We start from the raw sequence: 22,500 nt of genomic DNA on the forward strand, positions 1-22,500 counted from the left end.
ATGGGGAACGTAATGGCCAAGATCCTAAATCATCTTAAATCTCTGCAGACAGAGTTATGTATTGTGCTGCACCACTCCTCTGTTGAATGACAATTGTTGCACAACACAACCAAGACATCAGATGTGCAACCGACTGCACAACCAAAAATACATGCAAGTTCATATGAAATGTAGTAATGAATATCTCAAAATATATGCAATACACTAATGCATTTCCATGTGCAAAGGTGTCCTAGATACAATTTCATTTCCATCAAAGTGAATGGAGATATTTTGCATCGAACAAAAGCATCCAAATGCTTCTGTGGATTCATTTGCACATGTATAAGAAGGTAATTCATGGCCAACATAACTGGTTTGATGCTATTGAAGCTAGGAATTTTACTGCTATGTGTCCTCCTGCTATAAGGGCCAATCTGGTTGAGCCACTAACCTCTTTCTCAGACTCTGAATTAATCAATGTTCCCTTGAAAATGCAAAAGGCTAATGGTATCACATCCAGTGAAGATGTATTTTAGTTTACATCCCTTTCCTACTTAGTCAAACTGAAGAACTGTTTGTAATATTGATGAATTATACTAATTTGGGTTAACCCCCCTCTACCCAATAATAAGTAGATAGGTTTTACTATCACAGAAATGATCTCAAATAAAAATGTTGTCTTGAGGTTAGTGAAAAAGATGCCCTTTAGGGGCTATGGGTGCTATGTGTTTTTTTCTTGAAGGTCAGTAATGTGTTGCAGTTTGAGTGCTGGACTACAAATTTGGAGACCAGAGTTTCAATCCCTGCTCAGCCATGGAAACCCATTGAAGGCCCAGACAAGGCAGAATCTCAGGATGAATTAATTTAATCCTTCCTGGGTTTCTGTCACCACCCCAATCCAAACCTCTGTGTTTCCTGTGGGGAGTGGCTAGATGCCCTCCCAGGTCAACCAAAGGTTGGCCTGGGATGGCATCCAGTGCCCCCCCCCCCCCAGCGTAGGCCCCACATGCCCAGAACCTGCAAAATCAGGACCTTAGTTTATGGTCTGGATCTTTCCAGGTGTCAAATTAGTGTGGGATAAATTGGGAAATCCATTGTTTGTATGCCCCAGATAGACCCGTTATCTATCATGGAAATTCAGGCCTGTGGAGAAGGGGCCTGAGTGACCTTGAGCAAGTCATATTCTAAGTCTCAGGGCCCTTTCACACAGCCCTATATCCCAGAATATCAAGGCAGAAAATCCCACATTATCTGAGAGTGGAATCAGTTAACCCAGCTCAAAGCAGATATTGTGGGATTTTCTGCCTTGATATCATGGCATATAGGACTGTGTGGAAGGGCCCTCAGATGAAAGTAAATTTTATGGTATTCTTGGACCAGAAGTGCTTCATTTCAATGGGGTTTGCTATTATCCAGGGTTTCATATACCTATGCAAAGTTCAGGAACATACCTCCCTTAGATACAGCTAATTGTACTGTATTGCATACCCCCCCCCCAAAAAAAAACTCCATATATTTGAAGTTGCAACATTAGCTGTAGATATATTTGGAGACAAAAATAAGTACAGTAAAAACATTCAAATTGTAGGAAGTGTCCTTCCCCAACAGCTACATGGTTCTTCATTCTTACTGTTCCTAGTGAAAAAATGTTAGCTATGAAAGAACTCAGAGGGGAAGGGCAGTCACATACATTGTTCTGTTTCATATAGAAATATGAACTCTGGGGAAGTCTTTGATCCCAAGGAATGTCAGATGCTCCCAGCCTGCCATTAATAACCATGTTACTGAAAACAGGCCTAACAGCATTTCACACTGTATTATTTTGTGGGTCTTTTTGGACACCTGAGTGCAGCTTATTTCACCAACAATATAATTTTGCTAGGGGTTTCATGCATTATTTGTATCACATAATATACAGATGTCCTCATCAGGACCTGATCCATGCTTTTACAAATGGGCAAGAATTTTTGAAAGCTGCCTGTGAAAAAAAATTCAACAAAAAAGACAGCATATTTGTGTGAGTTATGAGGTTAGTAAAAGATGAAAACATCAAGGCACACAGACCACAGCAGCTATGCAAAACTATATTTGAGGGCCCAGTAATTCTCTGCCCAGTGCTGTGTTCCCATCTTGACAAGCTCCTCTACAAGCAGTATTGTTAAACACATAATGTGATGTGGTGCCAAGGGTCATTCTGCTGCTCAAACAATTTGTACTGAAAATTTGCCCACAACTGAGAATGCTGTTTTCCTTTCATACGATTAGAGAAGTGCCAACCGAGTCAAGCCATCACAGCAGGACAAATCTTAACAAAGACGATCTAAGGGCAGTTTCACACATTATCCATGTTCCTAATATTTTTCTATGCAGGACCACAATGTTTAAATTTTGAACAGGCTTGAATAGGTAGCTGTGACTGGGAAAAACATTCATTTTATTTAAATATGTTTAAATCATGTATAATCCCAAGGGTTTGGTGTAAATACCAGTAAGTCACAAAACTTCTGATTTCATTAAGACATTTTCTCCTATGATACCTTACCACTAGCCACTGAAATCTAATATGAATAAAGGGAATCAGATTTATAATTGCAATAATCTCTCAAATCTGAAAATCCCAGAATTAGCGTATGTCTCATAGCCACATTTTGTTTTGTCAGTACAGCCTTCTCCAGAAATGTTGACAAGTTGTTTGTCTGAAATCCTGCACTGTTCCTGCTGGCGAGAAATGACAATGCTGAGCTAGATGGACCAGTTGCCACATCAGAAAGATCAGGAAAGAAAGAAAGAAGCTGAATAGAAAGTGACATCAAAGTGAGTTTCAACCTGCTATGCAGATATGAATGGCATGGATCTTGACAAAAAGGTCATAATATTTTTTTTATCTTTCCAGCTTATAAAATCCACTGAACTCTACTCTTTTTGCTATCACACCACACACATTTGGATTGATTTAAAATGGATGATGGATATCCAAAAGTGATGTATTGTTTAAGGCTACATACAGCCAAAGTGAAGTTTACATGAAAAATCTATATGCACAGTATTTGCCTGACAATGCAATGTCCATCTGTGTCATGGATTCCTGGCATACACACAGAAGTTACTGGCTGGCATTGGAATGACATCCTGCTTGTTGCCTTAATTACCTTGTGGATAGCTTTCAGCAATGGTATCCATAACTTTGGCTCCACTGTCAGTCTCCCTACCTACCCCATCTTCTTAAGAAATGTATCGACTGAGAGAAAATACCTTTTAGAAACTGAACTACAATTCACTGTCCAAGCTCTGCACATTGTAGGTACTATTCATATGATGCAATCTTTGCATTGTCCCTGTTAGGTCGAGTGTGAATGGCACACATCAGGAAGAACATTATATGTATTAAGCTATAGTGAAAAATGGGGGCATATTCATGACACAGATATTTCATATGTGATCCACCAAAAGTTTTTCACTTTCTTCAGCTGCATTATACTTTCTTTGCAATGTTGAATTTTAGAAATATGCTTAAAATAAAAAGTATTATTCTTATAATACTGACTACTATGTTAGATTATGTGCACTATTCATAATGCACTGTATACTATTTGCTTCCTCTTTTTTGTGACTGGCAACAGGTCTTGGAAGTTAAGATGTCTGACATTTCTAAAATCGAGTGGGAAAGTATACCTATCTTGATCACCAAGCAAAAATTAAAAGGACATAAATTTAAAATATTTCACTTTCAAACCATTACATGTGTAATGGACACCATATTAACTACAAGCTTTTGCATATTCCAAGTCCAGGATGCTTTACATAAATACTATCAGCCCCACATATCCACAGATTCTGTAACAATGAATTCAACCACCCACTGTTTGAAAATATTTTAAAAAATGTCCAAGTCTAAAGTTAGATTTTGCCATGTTATATAAGCAATGCCATTTTACTACACCAATGTGTATATGGACTTGAGTATCTATGAATTTGGTAACCACTGGAGGTCCAGGAACCTAATCCCATCAGATACCAATAGGCCACTGTACTGTAGAACTGATGTCACCAAAAAAGAAAGAGAGAGAGGGAGAAAGAGAAAATTTAGTGAAATATTTTAAAAAGATATACACAAAAACCTCTACTGGGAGATCAGAACAGGTTAATTATTAAGGAAGCAGTACACTTTTATGTGGTAATAATATGCAGAAGAATGTGTATATTTGTATGTAGTAACATAGATCTGGAGTATAAGTTCAGGTAAACTATTTTTTTTCCAAATGAAAAACGAGTGTTAAGAAAACAAGGTTAAAAGGCTCTTTAAAAAAATCTGATCCAAATATATCTAAGCTAGTACTTCTAATAAACCTCTCAACATAGAAACAACAAACAGCAAGATGCTTTTTCTACCTAAAGAAACTGCAAAAGCCCCTTTTCCCTCTTTGGGATATTGTGAAGAACATTGAATGGAACATTTTACACTGAAAATCAGGACTTTTTAAAAAAAGATTCTGAATATTTTTAGGATATAGCCAACCCTTCACATTCACAGGGATTGGGGTGCAGGACCTTGGAAAAGGTGGAAAAACCGAATTATGTCTAGCCTCCTCCTTCTCAACCTAGGCCACTCAGGTACAGATGCTTGTATGCATAACCACTACCTGTTGATCAGATGATGTTATCCAACCTTAATTTCCCCCCATTTTCTGACCGTCTTCATTCACTGGCAAAACAGAGTCCCACAGAGGCCATCCCACGAAGCACAGCCACTTCCAGTGGCTGCCTGTGGGAATCCATCTTGCCAGCATGTGAAGACGGTAAGAAGAGTCCATTTTCAGAAATCAAGTGTTTCCCAACTCCTGACTGAAGAAATGAAGGAAACTGGGAAGAAGATGGCTGGTCATCCTCGAAGACAGACCTTTTTGGGGTGACAGGTTCCCATTCTTCTTGTTTTCCCTCACACACACACGCCCAATTCCCTCGTGCTCATGGGATAATGTCCTGAAACTCTGTAGTCAGCAGAGAAGTTAGCATTCCCTTATTCATGTCTTACACATATGTTTATTCATGGGTGGGTAGAGACTGAGTGCATGCCACTCTTCTTCCACCCATCCACCTGCCCCTAGCATCCCAGTCCCTATTTTTACCTGTCAAGATGGAGGAAGTCAAAGGCATGGGGAGTCTGAGATGATGCAGCGGCGTCGGTTAGTCTGGGGGAGTTGAGCAGCTGAGCCACACCTTGCAAGCTGCTGAAGAGCCAGAGCGTCCCCTGGTGTCGAGCACTCAGAATGCTGCTATTGCTGCTGCTGCTGAGGAGGGAGAGGGAGCAAGAGATGGAGCAGGCTTGGTGGTGCATGGAGGAGAGGGAAGTGGAGGAGCAGAGTTGGACAGGGAAGCTGCTGCTGGGGATGCAGGGAAGGGAAGAAAGCAAGTGAAGATAAGGGGGTTCTCTTTATACTGTTATCCCCAATCCTCCTGATCAAACTTTGAGGTGCTCTTCTTCCCACTGGCCCCTCCTGAGTGGGATATAGGTGGTGGTTGAGGAGAGGTGGGGAGACACCAGGCTGGACAGGCCTGGATGGTGGCAGCTGCAGCAGGGATTTTACCTCATGCACTGACAGCAGTTACCAGCTGCTCGGATTGCAGCTTTGACCCTCAACTAATCTGTGGGATGGACACCAAGACATACCACTCTGGGTCCAGTCTACCAAGCTCAGATGCCTGAGGGCAGCATGGCATTCTGGGTGGGCCACAACCCTACCAGTTCCTCTGAGGGGAGGGAGAGAGGTGGAAGTCATCAGCAATTGTGGCATTTAATTTGGTGGAGATCTCACAAGTAATCAAATCCACAAAAGTTTAAACCACAGATATGGAGAACCAACTGTATTCTGTAAGCATTTATAGTTCTAAACTGACTGGCTTCAAAATACCAAACCATCACCTTACACCTTACAATTAATAAGTCAGAGCTCAGTGGGCCAACCTCTTCACAATATTGTTATTAGGGTACCAAATTATTTCAGTGATGCTGTTATTTACATTCAAGCTAACTTCATCGTATGGCAGCCATACATGAATCTGGGCTACCAACGGCTCTTCTCGAGGCTTGAAAACTCAGGACCATTACTTCCTTGTCTGAATCAATCTATATGTACTCTGACCTTCCTCTTTACCTGCTGTCCACCCTTAAGTAATACCTCTCCCAATAAACTGCAGCCTCAGTTTAATTATCTTAATCTCTAATGAAATTTCAGGCTTGATTTGCTCTAATACTTATTCATCTGTCTTTATAGTAGCCCACAATAACTGTAGTTACTCCAGTACCACATTTCAAATGAGTTTTTCCTATCTGCTTTCCTTCTTGTCAAGTATTCACATACATAGACATCAGAAATACTATGCCATCAGTGATTCCAACTTTTGCATTTAATCTCTTTACATTGTAAGATCTAATGTAGTTCTTTCATGACTGTGTTTCCAAATCTTCTTCTGATTTCTCAATTGCATTTGGATTAATTACTGAGTCAAGGGTTTTACTACTCTTAGCTTCTCCTTATTTTATAGTTCTTACATTCCATGCTTCTACTACATACGTTGTGCAGCTTCAGACTCTGTGCATGTTAGCAGTTGAATATCCCTTTGGTTTGAGTCCAGTTGTGTCATTAGACACAGTGTTATTTATATCTATCCTCTGCTCTTTCCCACTAGCTGATTCCATGCCTTCCAATCTGGGAGTCTCATCTTCTAACAGTATCTCTATAATTTCAATTTAGTTGGTTATTTTAGAATTTTTCAGCTATAATAACATTTACACAAAATCTTTAGCACCAGTCAGACTAATTGTTTTCTTCTAGTTTATGAGGAACTTAATCCAAGATACTGTGAATATTTACTAAATTGCAACTGCTAATGCCCTTGATTCAGAAGGAAATGCAGTACAGGAAATGCAGAAAGCATGTACTCACATTGGAAAGGCAAGGCTTTCTTTCAGGTAAATCAAAACAACCAAAACACTGATTATCAAAACAAGAATCTTGAACTGGGCTATTAATTCAGAAAAGAGCATGTGTTCAAGTTCAATTTGAGGGATACAGTTGTGTTGGTTTATACTGAAACACCGATCATTTCCAGGATTCCCTGTAAACTGGAGATCTTTTAAAGACTTTTGTTTTATGTTTGGGGAAAGTTGTAGTGTAGTTTGGGGCCATATAGGTCAGATTATTGTATATGGAAACTATATGTATAGTTTTATATTCCCAACAGCATGTATAAATGAAAACTATAGACCTTTAAAATAGAGTTGCTGAGCTAAGATTCAGTTCCAGCACGAAAATTAGCTGATAGATGGATCAGTAAACAGGAATTATGTGACAACATGAACAAAAGTCACACTGCATTCATTGCCCAATCAATTTAAAACCAGTCTTCTGATGGGTTTTGACTGAATGAGCTAAGATGAGGAGAAAAGAAGAAGATGAAAAGCAATGTTGTCTAGGTTGGAGAGACTCGGAAAAACATTTTCAGGAAGAATCTCCTTTCCTGTAGTTTGAAGCCATTGCTCTGCATCCTAATCTCCAGAGAAGCAGAAAACAAGCTTGCTCCCTCCTCCTTATGACTTCCCCTCACATATTTATACATGTCTATTAGGCCTGGGTAACAACGGAAAAATTTGTTTCTAAAATTGATTCGTTTTTTGGGGTTTTTTGCGTTTTGATATTTAAAAGAATTCCGAAATTTTCCTTAAAAAAAGTTTGATATTTACGAAATTTCGTAAATGGTAAAAAAATTACAAAACAATAACAAAACAATAACGAATCAATTCGTTAATGGCAGCTGTGATAGCACAATACACTAAAAAAAACTTCTGAAGCTTCCCTCTCCCTCTGTTGTTGACTGTTGGTGTGATATTATAATTTTTTTTCACTAATTAAACAAAAAACAACTATAAAACTTGCCCCAGACATGCAGAAATAATAACGAAACGACCTCAACCCAATAACGAAACGAATACATAACGAAATACGAAGCATTTACGAAACGAATTAAAAAATTCGTTTCATTTTTAAGTTGCTCCAGAATGGTTCGTTATCGCTTCGTTAACAAAAAAAAAAGAATTTTTAACGAATTACGAATTAACGAAACAAAACCGCCCAGCCCTAATGTCTATCATGTCTCCTTTCAGTCTTCTCTTCTGCAGGCTAAACATGACCAGCTCTTTAAACCACTCCTCATAGGGCTTGATCTCCAGACCCTTGTTCTCCAGCAGCAACAACAATATTGAACACAAGGACATTCCATGATTTAATTCTATGTATGTAAATGAGCTTCTCATTTTCTAAAAAGGGGAGAAAGGTTCTACACATGCACATTTTGCATTGCATATTTCTGTCAATTTAAATAAAAGGAGATAAACTTTTCCAAATGGAGCTCTGTTGTTATGCAATAGGACCACCTGAAATAAGAGAATTTTTTGTAAAATTTGCATATAAGTCACCTTAATTTCAAGAACATACAGATTTTTGTTATGATACCCACATTCTTGGACCAATATATCACAGTTTACTTTGTGATTTAAAGCACACTGTATATCTATGGTATGATTCCTCCAAATCGGGAACTGTAGTTTGAATGCTTTGTATGAATTTGGATTTGCAAACAAAGGTACAAAAATTGGCTTACAGAGAGCACACAAGATACAGTTTCCCCCAGTAAGTGCTAGCTAAATAAACCAGGAATTTTGTATTGAAGAAGATGAGCTAGTAGGATGTGTGAGCACAGTATTCATTCCTGTTCCAAAGACGTTATGGTTGGAATCAGACCTATGCCTCAGATTTTGAAGTTTTAAAACCAACTTTCTAAATTATGCGTTCTAATTTGAAATAATAAATAGTGAAGCATCAGAGTACAGAACTGCAAATTCTGTATTTCATATTTGAAGTGGTGGAGTTGTTTAGGTTTAGCATTAAAGTTGGGGATAAGGTTTAGTCTGTGTGGTGATGTACATCTGTTATGTAAACAAGAACTGCTAGAGTGAAATTTGCCTTCACTGACTGTTTGTACTGAAGGAATTGTATGACCATAAAGAAAACAGTGAGAGACAAGCAAAGAGAAAGGGATGATACAGAAGAACACAGGATGAAAAAGGCAACTAAAGAGTACCTATCCCAAGAGATGCAATATACCACTTGACCTTTATTCTCTAGATCTGATTTGTTTGGAATGCAGCAAGTAATATTGAGACTCAGTACTTATGAATAGGGATACCATTGGAAGGTAGTAATTTCAATTTCCAGCTCAAAACCACTTAGATAGCTAGCACTCTAAAATATTGTCACTGAAAAGAAAGTATTTTCCAGTTTGGTTTATAAAAAATACCCTGCAGATTTCCAATATAGTTAATTTGGCAGTTGGACAAAGGTCATGAAATGTTCAATTTTCATATTAAAAGAGGTCATGTTTTGTAGAAACACTTGTTCTTTACTCTGGGGGATGAATCAGAAAAGGGCCTGTGGGCCACTTTGAACATGGCAGAAAACAGAGGAAGAAGAAAGATAACCTGCAATTCTTTTAAGATAAGCAGTAATGCTGCAAAAGTACTGAATTATGTATAGATTAACAGGAATTGAACAGAACAACCAAACAGGGTTAATAGAATTGCAGAAAACCAAAATATTCTTAATGAGGAATATATATAAAAGCACCATCAAAATCTTATGGCACTGTAGTTAGGGATCCTGTAAATCAAAGTTTTCTATATAATGAATGGGATTGAATATACACTAGAAATGATATCAGTATGGGAAAACAACATGCACATGATCCAGTAATGCAATGTGTCGGACCAAATGTAAGTTGTGTGACTTGCTTTCGTAGAAAAGCACTATGCGTGTGAAGAAATATTGAAGTTCTGTCTGTTATGGCAGATATGTGAAATAATAATAACTATAATATTTTTATTAATTAGCCCTTATTTACACACCTAAGCCATCTGCAGTATCAATGTCATTAGGTGATGCACATGCATTTGTGAATCAACTACTGAGGACTGGCATCTGATTAGGAACCCAGTGAAAATATTTTATGGAAGGTGACATGAAAACTTTATCAGCAATGTTGTATCTATAATACATGCAAGGCATTATTTGAAAACACTGTAGTTATTAATTGTGAAGCAGCCACGGTTTTTAAAACTTTATGACTTTTAGGATGAGTCTTTTCTACTCTGTGCTGTTTTAACCAATTTGAGCATCATTTGCTTTTATTCTGCTGGTTAGAGTCTATAAATCACAGGCTAGAATGACTGTTTAAGTCCAATTGTTAGTCCCAACCATGGTACACCCACTGAATCAATGGAACAATTGGCTTTAGATCTATACATTTCTGTGTGTAGCATTTTCGGTTCATATATAGGTGCAACCTTGACTATAATAGTTAAAATTCAATCAATTACCATCTTAGTGTGTGTATGTGAATGAGTGAGAGAGAGAATAAGTGCATGTGGCCCAGGGGGTCCAAGAATTATTAATCTGCCTCTACAAACATTTCCAATTGTTGAAAATTCAAAAGAGGATGGAATAAAGTTCCCAACAAAGCATCCATGCGTTTGCTTCTGTATAGATCCCACAAAACCCCAAAGGATCCTGCAAACTTCCACAATCCATACTATTGGGATATGACACTTTTCAGCATTAGACAGCTGCAGGCACTCTATCTCTAGAGCGATCTTTTTGTTAAGAGGAAGTAGAAAGAATTGAAAAAGTGCAACAAATGGGGGTTAGAATATTATATAAAAAAAGGAACATCAACTGTTCGATCAAAGGCATGTAACATTTAAACAACTAAAGAGGAAATGATAAAGGGCTGGCAGTGGCTGCTGAGAGCAACAGCATATAAGGCTAGAAAGATCAGGGAGTTGATGAGCAGGGAAGCAAAATACAAGAGGCTAGATCTGAAAAGTGAAGTGAAATCATATACAGTGAATACAGAGGAGAACAGGAAAGTGTGTGTTTTGGGGAGTTGTGAGGGTGTTAGTTGTGAAAATAATTTATTTCCGTACAAAAAATATTTTAATGTCTCCCTCAAATTATTTTCTGTTTTAGCATCTGCATCTATAGGAACTGCATTGATTCTACTCTCCACAGAAATGCACATTACTTCACAATATCATTAGAGATGCTAACGATTTAAATACAACAAGAGGGCATCCTTCTATTTTGTTTAAGTTGCTTGTCCATTTGAAATGCCATGTGATGTTCCTAAAACCTGAACTGTTCGTTCAGACAGATACAACCAACAAGTGAATCTGATGATACAAAAGATCAGGTAAAACTTCAGCATTTTATGAAGTCTGTATGTATCATTCTGTTATCCCAAACTAAAGCCATTAAGAAAGCACACAAAATACATACCAAGAGCACAGTAGGTAGTGCTTTCAATTATTTCCTGGGCCCTTTTACTATTACAAAATTAAGGACTGCAACATAACATTTTCAACCTGCATTAATATATCACAATAATAAGATTAAATGCTGCTGATGGCATGAGGTATTTTACAGTGCTGGTATCATCATGGACTAAATTAAAAGATTCTCAATCATTCTCCCAAAGCTTCACTCAGCACTGTTTGATTTATTTTATAACATCCAGCATGCAAATCTCACCCAGTGAGCAAAAACTTGCATCACAGAGGCTTCTTACAACAGAAGAAACCTCCAAAGTTAATTTCAGAAATATCATGAGATGGGACAAAAAGCAGAAATACAAAAATGGCACGACAGAGTGACAGGGGATGATATGAATGTAAAAACCCAAGGAAATGAAAGAGACTGAGACTGGAATCATAGGTAACCTACTGTAAGTAGTGTGAAAGCATAACAGTAGGGGACTGGAATAATCAGATATGGGAACAAACTGACAATGGACTGGTTACAGACTGAAGCACCTCAAAAAGACCTTAAGAGCGGAATAATCACAGTTAGCTTTGGAAATGAAATTTAAAGAATAAAAAAGTTTGAAAACATTAAAAAAGTTTGATGTTTATGCAGATCAAAATGCCAAGAGGGAGAGGAAAAATCCAGGCTGGGCAAATGTTGGAGACATAAAGTGGATAGGGGTCAGGAAAATACAGCAAAATACAAAAAGTGAGAAAGAATGGTTGAATCTGTGCTCCGTTAAAGCTTCCCTTTTGTGCACAGCGTAGGAAGAAAGACACACAGAGGTTGTGTATATTCATCTTTTCAAATTAACTCCATTTTTATTTCTTTATTCTCTAGTACATTTTGTAAACTCTCCATTTCATATAAATGTAACTTCTGCAAGAAAAACAAATACCTAGACACCACAAGAGGTTGTCAGAGCTATAGACCCATTTTCACCTAATTCCAGTATTTTAAAATGAAGCAGAATATAAGAATGCTATGTGCATAAGTAAAGTACTCTTGCTGAAAGAAAACTCCTTCATAGAAGTGCTCACAGTTCTTCTGTCAGATGATAATTCACAAAACAGGAAAAAAAATGTTTCCTGCCAGGGATACTTAGAAAAGAGACCCCCCCCCCAACAAATAAAAATTGAAATCTAAATCCTCTCCCAACAGTCCCCACAAAACATGCACATTATCCTTACTTGAGTTTGGCCAGTCCTTATAAACCCTAAGAAAACACACACACCACCTGATCCTGCATCATCTGATACCTAAATGTGATGAAGCAGAGCTGGCTCTGTAAACAGATTCCTGTGAAGACAGTTTGAGGTGCTACAACACAGTTTCCCTGCTTCACATTGTTGCTTGCTTGGGCAGGAAGCACGCTATTGCAAACCTCATAGCTACTTCTTGCTCACAACCAAACAAGACCCTCAGTGAACACATGGCAACATTTTAAGACTATGTGTCAGAATCTGCTCCCTCATCTGGCACCGTAGCAATCATTTCTCACCCTTAGGCCCTTGGTATATGCTCTCTTTTGGTACATGCTCTATAATAATCCATTCATTTTCAAATGTATGTCAACCTTTTATGCTCAAGTAGCACATCTGACCCAGTCCTTTTGTAATTCCTTAAAGCTGACATGAAAGACAGCAGAGCGCTCCTGCCAGTCAGTCAAATATACTGAACTCAATTGGATAAACAACCTATCCTGAATATAACAAGGTTGCCTGTGTTTCAACTTCCTTTTTAGCTCAATTGTAAAATGCACTTGTCCCCATGCAAACTGCCTGAACTTATGTAAAGAAAAGACATATCAAATGGGGGAAGAGAAGCAGCTCATACACAAAGAATCATTAATATTAGGAAATAAATGTCCTGAAAGCCTTCTCCATAATGCCTGCTACAACTGGGTTAGAAATATCAAATAGAGAGATCAAGGATAGATCTCACAATATGGAAGAAACCTATCTTGTAAAGTCACAAATGGCAACACCATTTGAGATCTTATCACAGGATCACAGATAGTGGCAAATTACTGGGATGATTACCCCTGATATAGCACCTTTCCATGGTCATCCAACAGGAATGATTGGCCTATCCATTGACTTATGGCTGTACTGCCTGTTAGTGGAGTTACAGTCTCCCATAGTTCCATTGTGCTATAAGTTCTAAATATTATTTTAAAAGAAAAATTCTTTTAAAAACGATCTGGGGGTATTGATGGGCTTTTCTCATATACAGCAGGGGATGAGTTTCTTATTTTGGGGGGGGGGGCAGGCTGGCAATGAGTTGTGCAAACATATTTTCAATGCCGATTTGCCATCTTCAAGAAATAAAGTTCTTGGTTATATTTTAAATACAAACCCATGTGCCCAACTACTTGAAAAATAACAGCACATCTTCAATTGCTGGTCTTAACTAGAGTAGACCAGTTTATTTAATGGAACTTAGATAAGTGCTGATATACCATGTTCCCATTTATTTAGTCCTTCCAATTTAGTTGTGAAAAGAACTGCATTCAGATCAATGTCTTATTTTTTAAGTTTTCTACAGATCTAAAGAATGCTAACAATTTTCCTTGTTCTTCACAAGGAAGGCTGATATCAATCACTCTGAGATTTCAGGGCCCAATATCAGAGAGAAAAACTCTAGTTCATGAAGGGGTGGTTATTTTTCCTAAAAGGATTTTGGTGCAAACCATTGTTTTCTGCAAACTGCTGTATTTTGCAAAAAATATATTTGTAAAATTTTCACCAAAAAATCTCAATGTGAAAAAAAAAAATAAAATGCAGAAAAACACTTAGTCTCATCTAGTGGGGAGACAGAAGTGATTTCTTCTCATATGCAATAACGAAACAAGCAAAGGCTTTCATTTTAATTTTTCAAAGACAGTATTATTTTAGATGTTATTTTAGTTTATTTTTTCAGCCAGGTACCTGGACATTGTTGGTCTGTTGGGGTTCAAAAAAACCACCTAAATTGTCTGGTGAGCCCACATGATTACTCTCTATGGGTATTGTCTGAGTAGTGTAGGAACATACCAGGGGAACAGATTCTCCACTGCATTAGTAAAGCATAAGGTCTAAGTCTATGGGATCAGGCATCAGAGAAAGGGAAACACACTAGAGAATAGAATAGAGATTCAAGGAGTTCAAAGAAGAGTTAAATTACATCTGTTGCCTCAATAAACTCTTCAGTGCTCCTCCATCACACAGAAAATGATACTACATAATGACATTTGATCTCGTGATATTCTTCATAGTGCTTCTGGTCTGGCCATTTTGACAAAGACTGAGGAAAAAACATGTGAGGAATAAAAACTGTGACCCTGTGCAAGGGCAGAGTACATTTTGTCCCACACCAAATAAACAACACAAAAATTGGGAAAGCACTATCTGATGGCAATTTTACCATATCAGCAAAATGTGGTTAGGATTTTCCCAATTCACATAGAAGCTGCTCCACAAATCATCTGCCTGTGACATTTGGCTTCTATGCATCTTGAGGTTTCAGCAAAAATCTGTGTTCTGATATTGAGATAATCATCAGGCTATAGTCCAGTGGCCTAAAGGTAAATTTCAGCCCAACCTGCTCCATTACATAAGGAACAAATTTCCAAGATTCACCTACAGGGAATACTTACAGTATGTCTGCTCATGGAAGTCCCATGACAGGAACTTCCAGAGTCTTGCTATTTTACAAAAAGCAGGCATGAGGGCTCCCATGTGACTCAGAGACAAGGCACAAGATTTAATGCAAGCAATTAGAACTGTCAGTGTATGCCAGCATCAGTGGCAAAGCAGCAACACTTTTCATGTCAATCTGGGAATGATGCCAGTTACTCTGAAATGTAAATAGTTAAGCCAAACACCTGTACAATTGTGCTCAGAATACACATATACTCAAAGAGGGGACAACAGTACATTTGGATAAGAGTCAAACCATGATATGTAGTCTAGCTGAGAGGGGAGTGTAATAATGACACCTACCTTACTTCAAATCTCTATTTCAATTGCCTAAGAGCTAGTGTATATTTCAGTTGTGCTATTTGTAATGGACAAGCTGTTGGGTTATAAGTAGAGGATACGAAGAAGTTATGGTGAGTTTAATAAACCGTGATGACCATCCCCAATAAACTTATAGACCAATTGGTCAGGACATACTGCCCAAACATGTTGAAAAATTGGTACAGGAGATATAAAAATGGATGTTCATGAAGTTATTTATTGTAATGGATACTGTCAAGTTTTAATAATCTCAAGGAAATTAACCCTTCAATGGCAAGAGATGAGAAAGTATTCTGGTATTCTGGCCAAGTTATATGTATTACTAATAGGATTATGAGTTTGATATAAGGGGCAGGATTGTGTGCATGTAAGAGCTTTTAGGAAATGAATACTTTAGCATGTACACTCAGAATTTACAAAATTACAAAATTATGAAAGAGCTTGATGATGAGAAAGAGGATGTTCATGACAGATAAAACTATGTCACATTATTTAGAATGTTGATGTTCTGACATGTGTTAATTATGACCAAGCCTATTAAAAATGTGGAGAGATCAAGGTTCAATTCTTATGAAAGTCTTTATGAAAGTGTAACATTCAACTAGTCATATCCTATAATGTAATATGCATGGAATGTACTGTTACACATGAAACTAAGCACCCAAAGGGGAATGGATTGGATATGTCTATGTGTCTGCCTGTCAAGTGTAAAAGAATAATAGAAAAGCCTTCTCAAATCTCATATAAATATCTTGAGAGTCCTAGACTTAAGAATGCTTAAGTGTGTTGATGTTAACTTGTTGTTAAAGTGGTCAAAAGTTGACAATGGAACCACATACAGAATCCAGAATTAGCTGAGGTGAGAGACTGGGGTGAAGAACCACACCTGTTTAACCCCACCCCACCCTTACATGCTCTAACTCAGTGGTTCTCAACCTGTGGGTCCTCAGATGTTTTGGCCTTCAACTCCCAGAAATCCTAACAGCTGGTAACCTGGCTGGGATTTCTGGGGATTGCAGGCCAAAACACCTGGGGACCCTCAGGTTGAGAACCACTGCTCTAACTCAAATGCAAGCCAATTGCTTTTTGTATAACAAAAATCAATAGTAATTCTAATTACAGAATTCTAGTTTCATGTGTTGTTCAACCATTAACAAACGGATTCAGAGTCTGAGTACATGTGACACATAATAAAAGGATTTATTAAAAAAAGGAATACTGTAAGTTTCTATGATCATTGCTTTTACCTTCAGGTCATGTTTTCTCCCATCCAAATTATATTGAAATACTTTACTTAAATGGCTGGCATTCAATCTCTCCTCTTTTTCCACACAAGACACAAATTATGTAGTCTTGATCCCATAAGATCCTATTCTCTATCAAATACACCATAAATAATATTTTGAATTGGCCATCTTCCTTGTATTAGTTCATGACAGCATGTCTGAATGGTAGAGTATCACTGAAATACTGATGTTCTATGAGTTCTGTTGTGCTGCATGGAAGTACTGCTAATAGAGACCTACATAGAAGTTATTTTCTAGTTCAGTAAGCATTAGGACCCATTATCTATCCCCGATATAATTTTTAATGTTCAGACTTCCCTGCTCTTAATGATGTTTAGTTTGGAACTGGAATTATTGGTGTAATTTACAATAGGTTTTATTACTAAACATCTATGTGCTTTCTTTGAGAGGAGTCTTGTGTCATCTAAGCAATGTATATGGATTGTATATGGTATGCGTGGTGCATGCCATGTATCATTTGCATGCATTGCTTAGAAAATGTAGGAGACTGAGAAGGTGAGAGAGAGACCTAATACAGTATTACCAAATAACTCTAAATAGCAAATGCCATTCATTTCTGTGAAATTGCTGTTTTTAATACACATGATCTAACTCTTGTTTGCTCTTTAAAGTTTTATTGTCTTGGCATTTTAGACAGAAAGAGAGCATTAGCATACTCAGGAGAACTGCTAAAAGTAAAAGGCCTCCAGCTACCCAATGCATGGTTGATAGCATACAGTACAGGATATAAAAACTTTTGTCTGATGGCTCACTTTACTTGTTTTAGAGCACTGTTGCTCTCAGGAGCTTATATTCATGTTCTTTCTACTTCCAGTTTTACTACTTCTTTTGTATTATTAAATACATCTAAAGACACTTCCAAAAGACAAATTTTTCCATTTTGAAAAAAAGTAATGGTTTGGAACTCACTAAAGCCCATTAATGTTCACATTCACTGGTGTGTGTATACAGGTTTCTCACCCCCTAAGGTAATACAATGAATGGCAAATAAAGCAATTAAGTGTATGATCTTAAAGACATAAATGTATCTGATAACATATATACTGGCCTTGGAAGAAAAATAAAACAAGAAGTAAAATACAGAAAATCTTCCAATGCAAAAAAGCAAAGCAAATACACATCACCGATAATTTAATACAAAAATGAATACTGCTCTACTTGCAATTACCATTTCAGAACTACATGTATAATAAATATGGAAAATATGAGAAAATTAAATAATAAAACTGACTGGGTACAACATTTGAAACACAAAGATATCATCACTAACGAAGGATATAATTGTATATTAAAAAGACTCGTCCTACAGCGAACTTCTATCTCTGTCTAGTTAGATTTCACATCTCTAATTATTATATAAATAACCTGGGAAATGATACCTCGAAGGTACGTGTTTTACTATTTACTAAACAAGAATCTGCCACATTTGACACCCACGATTAAGGCCAGGCATTTCTCAGGCTTCATACACATTTCTGAAATCCACAATACATCAATTTTTAATACTGCCACTCTCTGAGCTGCATTAAAAAGATGGTGGGGGAAAGATTTTAGAGTAATTAATGATATAGTTAGCTGCTAAATATTAATAGGAATCGTAGTCTTGCATAAAATATAACATATAAACCTTGCCAATACAGACGCACCAGTAATTAAAGTTGAATATGTAATTACACTGATTTATAAGACAGGCAAAAAGTTACACTTTACTAGCTTCTATGTAAACTCAGGATAACAGTTAAACTTTGCGTTTTATGGTTATATAAATGGGCAGTATCTCTGAGACAGTCCATAAATGCATTAAGTTAAAATTAAAAGTCATTTTAACAAGACTTCTTTTGCTATCCAGTCGTATCGACTAAGCCTCAGTAAATATTTCAGATGTATGATAGAAAGATGAAAATGATTTGCTCTGAATATTGATATAATGGTGACCAGATCTGCAGTAAAAACCCAAACTAAAATGTGTATTATGAAAAACATGATATCTATGTTTCCTGAAAATGATATTGACAGCTCCTTTCTCAAGGTTCTGAAGTTCTGAACATACTAGTATACAGATGTAGTATGCTTTGCCTGAACCTACTGACACACAAATATGTTCTACCTGAATGTACTGGCATACAAACATGTCCTATTCAAACCAAAGAGATAGCGCAAACACATATAACATATAATTGGAGTGCAGCCCAATGTCCCATTTCACAGTTCTGTCAGCACCTTCTTTTTTATTCAGTGTCCAAAAAATAATCTTTCTGTGTGCACAAGGGCATTTTCTGTTGTATCCCTTTAGCATTGTCATGTCATTGTACAGGTATTGGGAAACATTTGTTCATGCTATTCATGCAAAGTGAAGGAACTTTCCAAAAAAATGCATGACTAGTTTCTAAATGCTCTTTCCTCCCTTTGGAAGTAGGTAAAACAACACAGAATTCTCAAAAAATTATTTTCCCCAACAATAAAAGGATTCTGACCACACTTACATGTGAGGCTGAGGAGAGCAACCTGGGCTGCTATTTCCATTGCTGTCAATGTGATCCAGCGAACCATTAAGGTCTTCATGGACTGCCTGTAGTAAGCCACTGGATGCATTGTTTATCAATCCGGGGTTACTAAGCAAAGGTAAACTACTCTCTGCCAGCGCAGCCTAGCAAAACAAAGATGATGCAGAATGGTTAGCTATTTGATCTTTGGAGGCAGCTTAATATGTATTGATGTAGATACTTGTAAACAGGCCCAAATGATGACTAGATACATCTTTGTGCCATTTGTTCCCTATCTGACATGGTAGACTTGCCCACATATTCTTGCATCACTGGATGGAGCTATTAAATATGCTCTGACACTGACATGCACAATGTTTTCTGCTTTCAAACTACTTCCAACTCTAAAGTGCACTTAAACCCTCAACCCTGTATCCTAACATGCAGTGTGCTGTTCTTTTGTACTGCAAGGCAGCAGTTGGATTAAAAAAAATGACCAGGACTTAACTCAAAATAAAGGAGTCCTGACATTTGCCTTTTCTGCATAAAAATTATATCTTATAATTAAACTTTAAAGTTTTTGCCATGAGCACCATGCTCCCCAACACTATGATGTGAAATCATTCATGACAGCTTGGATAAATATTAATGCATATCCACATGCATTTGCAAAGGCTTCTATCAATCTAGCCTTTGCTGCAAAACTGAGTGTTCCAGATTTTGCCACAGGGTGTCCTTCTTGCTTCTTCACATCAAAAGTAATAACAATTAGAACTAGTACTTCTTGCCGTGCTAGGTGATACAACTTATTTGGAAGATTAATCCACCTATTTGCATTATCCATAATGACCATATAAACATGGAGAGTTCTGTATCATAACAGGCAACAACACAGCCAGAATGAACAGGGCATGTGAAAGCAACAAACATTTTCAAGTTTACCTGTAAGCTTGCATTAAGTGCTGCTCCATAGCCTAAGCTGGTAGGTATGTTTTTCACTAACGTTGGGCTTCTGAAAATAAATAATTTTTCAAGGTTAGTTTTCTTTACTTTTTCAGAAAAAGGGTAGCCTGCAGGGTGGCACAGCATGTTCATGCTATAACTTCAGAAATACAGAAAATGAAGCGGATCTAGAAAAAGGATTGGTGGGATTTCATTTTATTGCATCCAGTAGTATCTTCGTCAAAGGATGAAGATATTGACAACAATATTCTCAAATTCAAGGGGGGGGGGGCAAAGAAGGGTGGAATATAAATACTGTTAATAAATATTTTGATTTTCTGACACAAATATTTGGATGTTGATTATACTGTATTTTGAGTTAGATATGTGGTATAGTGGTTTGAGTGTTGGGTAATGATTCTGGAGACCAGGATTTAAATCCTCACTCAGCCATGAAAATGCACTGGGTGACCCTGGACCACTGACATAATCTCAGCCCCCCCCCCCCCACCAAAAAAACCCCCTGATATGTTTGTCTTATTGTAGCTATAAACCACAAACAGCTTGAAGGCACACAACAATAAAGTTTATAATCATAAAACCTAAGATGAGACTCATCAGATGCATTAGGCTTATGCTAGAAAGTTATTCCTTTCAGTTAGTCTCAAAGATACCACAATATCCCTTTTGTGTATCGATGCAGACTAACATGGCTGTATCTTTGAATAGGACTCTGTGTGTATGTGTATGTGTGTGCCTCCAAGTTGTCAACTTACTATGACCCCATGAATTTCACAGGGTTCTCTTAGGCAAGGAGGAGGCTTTGCCAGTTTCTTCCTCTGAAATATACCCAGCAGACTACAGAGGCCTAAAGTTACAGGGTTGGATCATTTTGATTTCCAAAGGCAGAGTTTTTCACCTTTCCCATCTTTGCTATAATTCTCCAACTCCAGCTGCTGTTTAAACTTAGGAGATGTTTCAATAGTAGGCTGTGACAGACACAATGGGTTACAGACACAATGAGTTGTAGTTTTGAAAGTTAAAAAAATGCCGCTGCAAGTAGAAAAAACACCACACTTTTTAGGATAGTGGTCACAGAAAAAATAACTGCAAGTCCTACCATGCTGAAAAGCAAATATTCGGTTTTCAAAAATGTAACTAATATTGGTTTTAATGATGAAGCAATGCAAACATCATAACAAGAGAAATGTATTTCCTGAATGTAAATATAAATACTATCTATCCTGTTATCTTCACTTGCTATCTACTTGTCTATATCTTACCAGTCTTACTATAATTGCTATCTGTCCTGCAGCCTACAAATATCTACTATGCTATTTAAATAGTGTATAGTCTTTAAAGGTAGTCAAATAAACATAAGTTAGTTCTATTGAATTCTATGCCTCCATGAAAAGATTTTATACTTGCCTTTATTTTCATAGTTAAATACTAATATACAATTGAACACAGTTTAATTGGAAGTATCTTTCTAGAAGGCCTTTCGATTGATATCATCCACATTGGGAAAGGATATTTTTGAGGTTATCAATTTAGATTCTCAATATGTGGAACTGGACTTGAATGACTCTCCAGTTTGGTCAGAGATTTACAATAAAAAGAAAGCCCATATCAAGTGATGACACATGGAAAGCACATGTAACATGGAGTAAAAAAGAGTCCGACAGATGAGTTTAAAATAATAAACATATGGAAAAATGTACATGCACCTTTTTAAAAAGTCCTAAGAAGTTTAATTATTTTCATTTGCATCCAGCTATGTTGCTTACTAAATGCAGTTCACAGAAAGACAGGGAAATGTCATTTAGAATCATTATGAAATAGCATTCCTTTTTCAAAACACAAAGCACCTTATCGCTTATTTAGCTTGGATGTTTTTTGAACATATTTGTGTGTTATTTCTCAAGCTACAGTTTTCACATGTAAGAGAGTAACAATGTAACTAAACTGAAAGAAGGGGGGAAACCCATCCTCCATCTCGTAACACGTACCCCGTTATCTTTTGTGACCTTCGCTTCTGATATTCTACTTCATCCACTGTCCATACTGCTCCTTTAACATTTTCTACTCGAACAAAACACTTGTGCAGGCTAAGATTATGTCGTACTGCATTCTAAATCAGACACAAAAAGGGTGGGGGGCAGGGAAAGAAAGGTGGCAAAATTAATGCAATTTAAGAGGGCTGCCAATGCCTTTACTTAGTTAATCTTTTTTTTCTTGAAATCACAGCTGTGTGTCTGTGAGTCGCTCCCTTTTTCTCTCTCAATATATGAGAAAATTTAGTGTTAAATTCAATATATAAGATAATGCAAACCCCTCCTTGCCACAAACTTACAAATTATGAGAATCTGCAGTT

General features: G+C 37.2%; 1 protein-coding gene across 17 annotated transcripts in view; it reads right to left on the bottom strand.

Annotated features, from left to right (window-relative positions):
- The window catches only part of FOXP2 (forkhead box P2), a 402,068-nt gene that overhangs the window by 9,492 nt on the left and 370,076 nt on the right, over positions 1-22,500 (bottom strand). For 15 of the 17 annotated variants that reach the window (XM_067469068.1, XM_067469057.1, XM_067469056.1 and 12 more), the window contains 4 exons: positions 22,136-22,257; positions 20,127-20,196; positions 19,185-19,348; positions 5,109-5,270 (listed from right to left, as the gene is read on the bottom strand). In XM_067469068.1, the coding sequence (XP_067325169.1) occupies positions 5,109-5,270; positions 19,185-19,348; positions 20,127-20,196; positions 22,136-22,257 (518 nt within the window). The remainder of the gene's footprint in view (positions 1-5,108; positions 5,271-19,184; positions 19,349-20,126; positions 20,197-22,135; positions 22,258-22,500) is intronic. The other 2 variants (XM_067469069.1, XM_067469070.1) reach the window with 2 other exon arrangements.

The sequence above is a fragment of the Anolis sagrei genome, chromosome 5, assembly GCF_037176765.1.
Source record: "Anolis sagrei isolate rAnoSag1 chromosome 5, rAnoSag1.mat, whole genome shotgun sequence".
In the NCBI taxonomy this organism is placed as follows: Eukaryota; Metazoa; Chordata; class Lepidosauria; order Squamata; family Dactyloidae; genus Anolis; species Anolis sagrei.